Here is a 12,418-nt window from a genome sequence, read left to right as displayed (position 1 = left end):
TGCTATAATTGAAGCAAATAATGATAATTGTTTGTGGCTTTGATACTTCTCCAATAAAGTGTTCTTATTTGGCTAATAATTTTTCAATAAATTAAAAAATTGTACATCATATAATAAAAAGTATAATATAAAGAGCTTTTGAGTGTCTGTATTGGCTGCAAAAGAAAATAGGACAAGTATTTCACGTGCACATGTGCAAACACACACACACACACACACACACAGAGAACTGAACTATGTTTCCAGAGTTCAGTGAAGGAAATACTTTTTCACTGGTAAGTGTAACATTTTCAAATAGATGAATCAGAAAATTTAGGAAAGATTTAACCCCATTTTGTACAGATATTATCAATCATATTCTGTGTGGGCTAAGAAGGGTAGATGATTAAACAGTATTCTCTAAATGGCAAGAGATTATTTTTCTCTAGATTTCAAGTCTGGAAGTCACCAGCAAGGGATCCATAGAGCAGGCAAGAAGGTACCTGAAATCTCCATCAGGGGACATACCACAATATGGTGTGTCTGCCCTGCCAGCTGAAATGATTCCCAGGCAGACACTACATGGCAATCACATCATCACAGTAGTTGTACCCAAGAAAGCAGTTTACAAAACAAGCACCAAACAACTGGGCATAATTTTTGTCATAATCTGCAACCTTTAGCCTGAATAATGAAATTTAATCACCAAAAATATTAAATAGTAGAGTTCCAAATAATAGGATGACCCAAGTTATCTTTGAACTTTTTCTTCTTTAAAAGCTGGTCATATTGGCTCTTGAAAAAATAAATCAGAAAATAACACGGCTTCAAGTGGACAAATAAATATGAATTTTAAAGAAAGACTTTGCATTATCTATTGCTTTCCTCTTGATTTGGTTTCATTGATAATTTCTCCCCAAGTTTTCTAATAAGTTCTGCCAGGTCTTCTGAATTTTGAGTTTTTTCTTCAAGGAGTTCATAGCGGAGACTTGAGATGTCCTGTTTAATTTCCTTCAGTTCCCCTTTGCAAAACAAGAGTGATAAGAAGTCAATTGTAAATACATAATGCAGAGAAACCAGTGATTCTGGGATAGATTGAAATCAGCCTTAATGCCACACACATCTGTATTTTGAATCCTTTCAAAGGAAATCACTTTTTAATGGGGGCAGGTTTCTATTTTCTCAGCTCAGTATTTTGGTTAGTGAAAAGATTATAGAGAAAACTTACAAAGTAGTCCTCCTGAAGTCAGTGGAAGGGAAACATTGGTGGCAAATGTTACAGGGTTTGGGGGCAATGGACCCTCACTATCCCCAAGCACTTCCTTCTCCCTCCAAGCCCCCCACGGATATAATACAGTTCGCTCTCCCTATCCTCGGGTTTTATGTGTGTGGATGCGGAGAGTAGACTGTAGTAGTTACTTCATTTTATATAAGGGACTTGGGCACCCGTGGATTTTGGTATCCACACAGGTCCTGGAACCAACCTCCCATGAATACCAAGAGATGACTGTAGTTACTTATCTAGCACGTGGCATCTGCCCCCAACTGCGGAGAAATAGCCTATTTCCCCAGTATGTAGAAGTACTGATGGTTGGTGAGATCCTGTCTTCTCCGCCTATTGAAGCTCACCCTTCCCACGCCCATCTCTCCAGCTCTCCCTCAGCTCTGCTTCAGGCCCCAGGTCCTGGCTCATGCTCAGGGGCTGACTTGTCCCTGTGTTCAACTCACCTTCGTTCACTTCATCACTCTCCTTATCTATCTGGGCTTGTAATACATATCTTTTAATGAGCCTCTTCATTATTTTCTAGACAGAGAAAAGAGAAATCCATCTTAGTTTTATGTTCATGATAAATCTCTCATTTGGAATAAGTTTCTGATTTTTTCTCTCTTTAGTAAGCACCTCAGAAATGATAGCTATGAAAGATTAAAATGATTTATCTGGTAGGGGATGCATACTATCTCCAGATTTTAAAAGTAATTTTCACATCACCAGGATGAATGACTCAAGAGTTAATTCTTGAGAAAAGAATAAGTTCAGAGCAAACATCTAATCCTTGATGTTCGTTGCTTGTATTTTACTTGAAAAGTGTTAGAACAAGACACAGCCTTAACAGCTGGGCAGGTCAGAGGTGTGCACTTCTGTACGTGGAAATGGAAAGTTAAGCAAATGTGCCCTCATTTATGGCTTTCCCCCTCCATTACAAAGAAATGGAGCCAGTTTTGATTTTATACTTGCTAATAATTTAGGAATGGCTAGCTTCAATGTAATAATATTTCTCCAGCACCTGAGCTTCCACCATGAGGATACTGCTTTTACTACGTACTTTTCATAAAAAGTAAGAGGCTCAGCACGTATGCAGGAAGTCCTGGGTGGATATATAGCTAAACCAAATCTTACTACCTAAACCCTAAACTAAATGATAGTCAAATCCCACTTTCAAGAACTTATCCTAATGATGTAATTAGGTACATGGAAAAGTATGTTCATAGTAGTCCTACTTATAATAGTGAAAAAAAAATAAACCTTAAATGTCCTTCAATAGAGGATTATTTATTTGTACAAAGGAATATAGTACATCCATTAAAATTAATATGAATATATGTTTTGTGAAGTGAAAAACTATTATTCATTATATAAGTATTGTTAACTCATTTATATAATATTACATATACATTTCTATAATAATATTAAAATATATGTAAAATTATATACATACATATAATCACCTGGCAGAATATTCACGAACAGTAAGTAGTCTTTACTTCTCAGTGGTGGGGTTTTTTACTCTCTTCTTTATGTTTTTTGTAAGATAGACTTTTTTTTTTTTTTTTTTTTTGCTGTGTTCATGTATTGGAAGACTTTATATAGTTAGGACAACAATTCTACTCAAATCGATCTATAGATTCAACACAGTCACAATTTTGGAATACACAATCAATTCTAAAATTTATATGGAAAGGCAAAGAACAGAATAACCCAAACAACTTGGAAAAGAACAACAATGGAGAATTCACATTAGTAAGATAGACTTTTTACAATAAACATGTAGGCTCTAAGTTCCATGATGGCAAGACTTCATCTATTTCGTTCACTTCTATATCTCTAGTACTTAGAAAGTGCATGGTACGTGGTAGTTACTCAATAAATATTTTTTTGAATTAGTGTATTATTTTGATATTGAGAAAAATATCATAACAGTTCATTTTCATTTAAATAATCACATAGTTTGAGTTTCTAAATATTACAAATAACTAGTCTTATTTCTTTAAAAATTCATGCTTACCTGATATTGTCTTGGAGGATTATTGAAACTGTTTAACTGGAAATCTTCTGAACTTCTTAAACTTGATTGTTTACTATGTCCAAACTGTATTTTGAAAAGAATTAGAAATTGATTATTTAACTTTTTAAAAATGTGATGATATTTATCTCAGTTATATATGTGAACTAAGTCTCATATATATAAATAATCTTTTCTATATGTATAGTGCCATTTTAACTTAATTTGCTTAATATTCTGTCTTCCGAGACAAATCATAGACACTTTAGGTGTGTTCAGCCTCTCAGTGTCTATTAGAGGTTGTCTGAGGACTCTCTTAGACTTTGTGGCTATCAATCATTTTGTCATGAGAGTCATGCTTTAACATTCCCACAGATACACCCTTGGTGGAGGAAGAGGCAAACAAGTTGAGAAAATAATGGTGGTGATCTCAGAAGTCCATAGATGAGGGATCCACAGTCTAGCATGATTGACTACACCATCCACACCTGCAGTAGAGACTGTGCTAAGACTCCTGAAGAAACACCAGGGTAAGACTTTGTTGTAGGATAGGATTCAGGTGCCAAGAAAGCACTAATAAACCATTTGAATTTTAGGATATATATAGTATCCTATCTGGGCAGCACTTTTCAAATAATACATTTGCTTGAATAGGAAAATAACAAGGAAAGTAATCTGCAAGAGAGGTGGTAAAGTACCATATTAACATGCTAAGAGGATGATTAAAAACCTCTTTAAGGCATTTTCTAAAGGGAAAAAAATGGTTTTACAAAGAAATAAGTAGGAGAAATTGAGCAAAACACAGCATCTCCAAATATATATTTTTGGGGGTGCAAAACTCTTTTCCAGGGGAAAAGAAACTTCAAGACTATCTACTAAGACAGCCATGATTTATATTTCCCAATGACATCTAAGTTGCTACAGGTAAAGCTCAATGAGACTCAATTAAAATCCTTGACTTAACTTCAATGCATTGATGCTTTAAATGGCCACATGCTGAATTCAAGCAGCTATGCACACATTCATCCATTAAACAGTTATGTGTGAGTGACCTCTATATGTAAGGTGCTGTGCTATGTTCTGGGTATTTAATGAATAACATAAATAACTATGATCTAGCTGAGTTATAATAATAGGAAAAGTATGGCAAGGCTGACAAGATTCATATTCATTGTGAAGATATTGTTTAGATAGCATCCTTTTCCATGTAGCTATTTGCCTTTTTCTTTCACCCTCTCTAATAATGTCAGCAAAAATGTCTGTATTTTTTTAAAAATTTATATTAACTTTTAAAAAATTAAGATAAAATTTTACAATTGACCAAATTAACCGGAGAGGCAGCTTGGGTTCTGTAGAAGAGCACTTGACAGAAACCTGAAAACTCAAATCTGGCTCTGCCACAAGTTAGCTGTGGGATACTAGGTGAGAAGCTGAAACCCTACAATCTCTTCTGACAGTGAAGGGAATGCCCTAGTTGACCTCTACAGTTCTTCAAGTCCTACTAATTTATGAATTTGTGAAACAAATGCAAACTTCAACATATTTTAATAATATTTTAATGTTTATTTTCAAATTACATAATCATTTATTTTTATAATATTATAAAATATAATGATATATAATATATTAGATATGATTCCTGGATTTCAAACTATGATTTATGTTTTAAAGACATCATTAAACATGATGACCAGAGTCATCACTTCCATCCCCCAGTTTTTATGATAAAGCATGGAGGGTGAGGACAGGTTCATAATCAGAGCGAAAGGATCCAGGCAAAAGGAATCTTTGTGTGCATCACATCCATCTCTTCATGAATGCACAGCCTCATGGTGGTAAATCATTAATTTGATGTCTCCTTCTTTTGTTAGAGGCCACTAACACATCCAAATGGTGTTCATGGAAAAAAGAAAGTGAAAAATTATACTTCTTTGAGATGTTTTTAGAGATGAATGTGTGGACCTTAATACTCGTTGTGCCAATCATTCCAAATCAAGGCAGCTCCACAACCCACCATGCCTATGGCAATAATCCTTTTTTTGGAAACTTACTTAATATTATATTAACACTATGCAGGCTTTTTTTCATTTGCTCTTTTCTAATTTAAGGTTTGTTGTTCCCAATTCCTGAAACACTCTTTTCCTGGCTCTTTGCCTGTCTGACTTGCTTTGTCTGATCCTCTGGAGTTTAGCTCAACACATAAGCTCCTCAAATGGCTTTCTCTGCCTACCCCTTGAAAATAGATCTTGAGCAAGCTAGGCCTTTTGTACCCTTCATAACATGCTTCACGATTGCGCAAATTACTTTATTCACTGGCTTGTTTACATGGTTATTGTCTACATCCTCCTGGGCTCTACAGAAGGAGGGACTTTGTTTAGTTTATCTCATTGCCTTCAGAGCCATCACTGTCCAGCAGATGGTAAGTGCTCAAAAGTTGTTGGCTGGTGAAATGAATGAAGGAAGAAGTGCTTTCGGGTCACTAATAGAGTTCACTTGGTTTCTGGACAACTCGCTATACAAGACGTGTACAATATAGGTTCGTGAACCAATTGGCTGCAGCTCAACCACACGGGAAAGATAAATCTGAAACATGGTTTTAAGGTCTGAGGCAGATGACTTACAAATTAATACCCTGGATGACACAGAAGAGGTAACAGTACAAGGAAAGCCAGAAAACAGTTTTCTGTTCATTTGAGAATGGGTATAATTGTAGATTTTCCAGATTGTAGATCTTGACGTGTCAATGACTGCAGCTACAGTGTGTCGTACAGTTGTATAACACACAGCTACTCTTTGCATGCACCCAATGGGTAGAGTCTGGGATTTCTCAACTGCAACATTTTTGACACTTTGGGCTGGGTAATTCTTTATTGTGGGGGGCTTCCAGTGCATTGTACAATGTTTACCAGCACCCATGGCCTTGATGCCCTAGATGCCAATAACAGTTCCCCTCTCTAGTTGTGACAACCAAAAAAGTCTCCAGGTATTACAAATGCACCCTGGACTGCTGGTAGTGTGGAATCAAAATTACCTCTCAGTGGGAACCGCTAGTTTAGTTAAATGGTATATGACTAAACAGTTACAAATTCATTTGGATCACTTTTATGTGAAGAGTTCTGCTCTAAATCTGAAGTATGAATTTGGAAGCAAATATAACATTTGTTTAGCAAAAATTTCTAAACAGTTTCTGATATATAGTAGGTATTCAACAAATACATGTTTAAAAATTTAATAACACAAAGGAGTAATATGTAAGAAGAAACTTACCCAATGGTGCAAAGAAGCATTATTACCACTTGGTGGCAGAAAATTCTAATTTATATTTGTTTTGATGTACAGCTACTAAAATAGACTGGGAAGCCAAGGGAATTCAGTTGGCAATATGAATAGCATTTAAACCTTAGTGATTTGGACATTTATAGATGGCACTGACGCATAATGCAATGGGAGTGGGAAAAGGGAGCTTGTTGAGTAGAAGCAGGAAGGACTGGGTGTAAGCTTTCTTCCTGTCTAATGCAAATACACACTCCGATTCTGAATAAAGCACTGCCTGTCCTTTTTTTCCCATACCTTCTACCGCATTTCCTGCATTCTTTATGTTTCTTTTTTTTTTAATCCTAGTAATTAGTTTGATATTAGCATTTCTCATCTTGCTGCAGCTTCATTGTAGGATTAGAGTGAGGAACACTAAATAACTTGTTTGTTATTCATTAAGAATAACAAGTAAGCCTCAGTCTTGGGAATTTTTTATGTTGTTGGACATAGTACTAGGAGTCAGTCTCTCATTCCCCACATTGAGGGGTCTGAGGCTGGGATCAAAGCAATGAACTGAAAACGTAGAGGAAATATGATCAGTCAGCAGGGGGTGCACATATGACATGAAACCATGTGGCACAGTGCTTGTAAAAGATCTTGCTTGAAATCAAACAGATATGTATTTGAATTCTGGCTCTGTCATGTGTCTGAAGTGGGACTTTGAGCAAGTCATTTCACCTCTGTTAACCTAAGGTTTCTCATGTATAAAATAGGGAAAATAATATTACCTACCTTCTAGAGCTAATATGAGGATTAAAGAGATAAGGTGTGTAGAATGAGTAGCTTGACATAGTAGATGTTGTACAAGTGTCAACAGCTATTATTATCGTACAGAAGGATAAATATCTACTATGTGGCTTTAGGCCTATTTCATGGTTAGTTTTAAACTGCTCTATTTCTTTTGGAGACACTTTGCTGAATATTGCTTTTTACTGATGTGTTCATGTCCATGACTAAGTCATTCAGGGAATGAAATACTCAGTGATTCCCATACCCAGATGAGCATTAGAATCTCCTAAGGACTTATTAAAATACACATTTCCAGGCCCCATGGCCAGAGATTTTAACTCTATAGACCTGGAGAAGAGGATGGGTAATTTGTACAAATTCATCTGGTGATAGTAACAAATTGGAACCACTACATTATATAACTGGTTCATCAGATGACTAAAAAGAAAGCCCCTGACCTAATTAGAAGCTAAAGGACATAGTTCCTGGATATGTAACTGATAAAAAAAAAAAATCTCCACATCTCATTCAATCTAGTACAGAATGGACCCAAAATGCTAAAATGACGTCTATGCTCCATACTGGCCTACAGTCCATGGCATGTAAAACCTGCTCTGAAACTGACAACTTGAAGGGGGTCTGTTCTAGAGCTGGAACAGAGCAAATATTCAAGAAGTTATTTGGCATTTTCAGGTTTACACATGTAATACAGTATGGCAGAGACTGAATATTAATGTATGCTGTCCTTTCAGACTATATGTCCGAAAAGCTAATGTTAACCACCAAAGTCAGTGATATTCGGAGCTGAAGGAGATGATTAAAGATAATAAATAGATATGCTAAAAAGTATTTTTATATGGCTCATCTGACTGATTTATATAGTGTCTGTGGAGCAGATGTGAAGGAAGGTTTGTGCGACCTAACCACTTTAACTTTCAAGGAGTCAAGAAAGAAGACCCCAGCAAACTAGAAACTTAACTGTGCCATTTTAGACATAGACTTTATGAAAAAGAATGAGCAAAAGCCATGCAAATTGGGTTGGTTAGGGAAAACACACCATGAGAGTTTTTCTTAGTACATATCAGCATTAAATATGTTCCAGGAGGAGTTCATCTCAGCAACAACAGGCAAAACTGATTGGAAATATAAATGGTTGCTTTAAAAAACATTTTCTCAGGAATATAGTTCATGTATCAAGCAAAAGCAAGCTATGTGAAATATGCCTCAGTTTTTGTTCACCACAAGCTTAAATGGTAAGGGAAAATAGGCACTTGTGTTGATTTGGTCCTCTAGGAATCAAATGCCAAGACAAAGTGAGAAATAGGAGATGTATTCAGAATTATGCCTGTGAAAGATAATGGGAAGTGGAAGCAGAAGGCAGAAAAAGCTCCCAGACTGTGAGGCGTGACTCACCTGTGAAAGAGGGAAAGGTAATAAGATTGTCTGAGAAAGTCAGCCAGCCCAACGGGGAGCTGCAGTGCAGAGTGCCCCAAGAGAGGTCCTGTGTTGGCATGAACTATCCGGGACCTAAAGAGCATGGCCATGGTGGGAAAGCTGAGGGGACCCCAAAGATGCTGCAGCCAGAGGCTGTCAGCTGACCGAACTCCTTGAAGCAGGCTGTCTCGAAAGAAAACATGAGCCCTACATTCCCATGGCTGCCACAATAAACAGTCTCTCAAAAGGGTCTCTAGAAGGTTCAGCTGACATTGGAATCAACATTTTATTGATCTGCCACTGTGATCAGATACCAGAGGCTTAGTATTGCTGTTAAAGAATTTGCTTTCACCTGGGATTGAAATATGTGCTATCGGAAAGTGTAGAGTAATCCAAGCCATGTTTAAAAAATACAAAATGTATTTTCCAGATGATTAAAACAAATTTTAAGTTTCTACATTTTTTGAGAAACTCCAAAGAAAATTATTTGATTTTTTGAGAAACTCCAAAGAAAATTATTTGATTTGAAAGAAAATTATTTGAATTATCAAATTATTATTTGATAGTTTCTATCGTAAAGAAAAAATGGCATGTTGATCCCCCTTGAATTTTTCTCATATTTGTCCAACGCTTTATTGTTATCATGCATTCATCATACTTTCAGCACAAGTAATTTCTTACTGGAAAACTATAAAATCCAACTTACACTGACCTATTTTTGAAAAATTTTTATTGAGTTATTCATAACCAAATAACAAAAAGCTGCTTCTTTATAACAAGTACTTCACCATTTGTATAATAGTGTTTGTGATTTACAAAGCATCAGCTGAATCCTCTCAACAATTTTGTGTGATGGGCTGTACAACTTGATCATTCCTATTTTGTAGATGAGGAAATTAAGGTTCAGAGAAGTCAAACGAATTGCTAAAGGGGCAGAGATAAGATGAGATCCCAATCTTCTGACTACTTGGTTCAATGATCTGGCTATATCAATACATAAGAGTATTCCTATTTTGTTGGAGGAGGTAACATACTTGGCTTAAAAACAAAACAAAATAGCATCCCTCCTTGGCATTTGTGTCCCATGGGGTGGCCCTATAGCAGAGTTCTGGCTAATGAGATATAATAACAGAAATTGTTGGGAGGCATCTCTGAGGGTGATTCAGCTAGTGGCCCACTTTTCCTTTGCCCCATTCCTTCTTCATGCCTGAAAAGTGGGTGTGATGTCTGGAGGTGAAGGTGTCATCTTGCATCTGACTATGACAAAAAAATCCAGGAGAATCACAGAGACTCACTCCTGACAACAGTCCTGTACTGCCAACTCTGGAGAGTTAAATGAGAGGGGGAAAAACAACTGTCTTGTTGAAAACTTGAATGCAAGTCCCACCTGATACACTTCCCTTCTCCTAATTAATTCACTCATAATTTCCCTCAGCAACACGCATTTATTGTACCCCTACTATGTGCCTGCTGCCAGAATGAAGCAAAAGTCCTCAGCATCAGGGATTTTGCCACTCCAAATTACGGAGCTGATGCAGCTCCAGGGTACATTGTTCATTATAAACTGGGCTGACGACGGGAGCCATTAAATTCTCAGGGTGCCTTTTTTTGACAGCTTCTCGATTACTGACAAATAATGAAGCTCTGTTAGGTGTGCATAATCTCCACCTGAGCTGCCGAGAATTAAGTTAATTATATCTCCATCAGGTCCCTATTGTTTTAATTTTCCCTTCTTTACATCACAATTCCTATATTCCATCACCCATAAGTACCCCAATATACGTGTTTACTCTCTGTCTTAAACAGCCATGTAATTCTTTTTGCTGATTAACAGGACACAGCCTTATTTTCACTTCTCAATAACAGATTCTTTGAGCATTGTTAAATTGTAAATTCTTTAATGTGTCTACTGTTTCTTGAAATTGTTTCTGAACATCTGTCCTTTTCTCTGAGTAGAAAGCCTGAACCTATGCGTGGCTTCATATTTTCAAATGTGATCTTACCTGTTTTTTGTCAAGTGATAATTTTGAAAGGTCTTCATGACTTCCCAGAATTCCAAATTTCTTTTCTTCATTTCTCTTTTAAAGATAGAGAGTAAAATAAGTACAATCGCTAATTTTACATTGGGAATTATAAAATGAACTTCACTCTTTCTTTATTCCATATTCTAAAAGCCATCTGGTCCAATTCTCCAGCAAGTTTCAATGAGAGAAACATATTCTTCCCTTTGAGGTCTTCCCTTTGGTGAGTACTTGGACATTTCCTTTTGGAGACTGAATTGTCTTGGGTTGCAGCTCTAATCACACCTGTAAACTACACACTTAATAACATTAAGTAAAGTGAGGGAAAATTTTGCAACTCAACACACTGAGTTCTGTAAGTTGTACATTTGGGAGAGCACCGAAGATGGCATATTTTTCCAAAATTCCTATACAAAATAATGATAATACATTTAAAGAGGGCTTTAGAATTCTCAAAGCACTTTTACATATTTATCTGATTTGATTTTCATGATGTAGATGCAATTTTTATTCCCATATTACAGCTGAGGAAATTGGAGCTCTGGGAGCTTAACTTGAGAATCTCATGTAGTAAGTAGCAAATCATTCAATAATAGAATCTTATAACTGCAAGGAACTTTTACAATCATTTGGCTCAGTTGCCCACCAGTGTAGGAAAACCTATAAATTCCTAATGTTGGTCAGCTAACATTTATTGATTACTTGCAATGATGGGGAGCTCACTATTTCATAAGACAGCCCACCACTCTGTTGGGCAGATCTTGTTGTTACAAATTTTGTTTTCTACATAGAACTAAAAATGAACTATTTGCAACTTTTGCTCATTGCCTCTCTTCCTATTTTTGAAGAGAAAATTAAATGTGTTTCCTCATTAAAATCGGGAATTGGAAGCAGCCAGCTCCTTCACGTCCCCATAATATGACACCATATCCACACCTGTTCCCTTCCTGGCCCTCCTCCTCTGGAGGCATTTAGTCTCTCAGTGCTCGTTCTGGATATAGAGTTCTGTCCCCTGCAGAGTTCCCTGCTGAGAGTAACCTCCCCACCCCCATGCATTCCGCACAGCATTCCACATGCTCCACACATTTCTAAACCCACTGTGATTGTTCTACTCCCTCACCTAAGCACTAGACCTTTTCTCTTTCATGGCTTCTTAAGATGGTACTGCCTCATGCGATTATTGTTTCCAATTAGTCTCCTTAGATATTTCTTTCTTGCACTACTTAATGCCAAACCTGGTCTCCCATATTACATGTGAGCAATTGATTTCTGAACTTTTCAATGTAGGACTTACTTGTCTGTCAGATCCCCCCAAGTCATAATCAGCTAGCTGTATAAACTGAACATGCAAAAAATTGAAGCTGTATAAATTGAGGTATATAAATATACCTAGCTCTATAAATTGAAGGTGAAGTGAGGGACGTGTAGCCACAACAGCAAAAATGGGGCCCAGAATAGCTCTCCCTTTCAGTACCCACTCCAGATAATGTAATACATTCTTCTAGTTACATTTCATGAATTTTTCTTATATTTTTAAGCAGAAATGTCCAGTGTGCTCCTAATAAACAGACACAAGCCAAAGGACTGCTCTGAGCTAAGTGACTACATTTGGGAATGGATGGACATGTCATCACAGACTGCTTCTTTATAAAGGGATGT

At 36.7% G+C, this 12,418-nt stretch overlaps 1 protein-coding gene across 4 annotated transcripts in view; it reads right to left on the bottom strand.

Moving 5' to 3' along the window:
- Positions 1-797: 797 nt before the first annotated feature.
- The window catches only part of TRPC6 (transient receptor potential cation channel subfamily C member 6), a 114,046-nt gene continuing 102,425 nt past the window's right edge, over positions 798-12,418 (bottom strand). For 2 of the 4 annotated variants that reach the window (XM_061202651.1, XM_061202654.1), the window contains 4 exons: positions 10,742-10,816; positions 3,264-3,347; positions 1,708-1,783; positions 798-1,001 (listed from right to left, as the gene is read on the bottom strand). In XM_061202651.1, coding sequence (XP_061058634.1) covers positions 850-1,001; positions 1,708-1,783; positions 3,264-3,347; positions 10,742-10,816 — 387 coding nt within the window. In that variant the 3' untranslated portion in view covers positions 798-849. Of the gene's footprint in view, positions 1,002-1,707; positions 1,784-3,263; positions 3,348-5,040; positions 5,138-9,577; positions 10,062-10,741; positions 10,817-12,418 lie in introns of those variants that run through there. The other 2 variants (XM_061202652.1, XM_061202653.1) reach the window with 2 other exon arrangements.

Source organism: Eubalaena glacialis, chromosome 10, assembly GCF_028564815.1.
Source record: "Eubalaena glacialis isolate mEubGla1 chromosome 10, mEubGla1.1.hap2.+ XY, whole genome shotgun sequence".
In the NCBI taxonomy this organism is placed as follows: domain Eukaryota; kingdom Metazoa; phylum Chordata; class Mammalia; order Artiodactyla; family Balaenidae; genus Eubalaena; species Eubalaena glacialis.
This window is presented reverse-complemented; position numbering and strand designations above follow the sequence as displayed.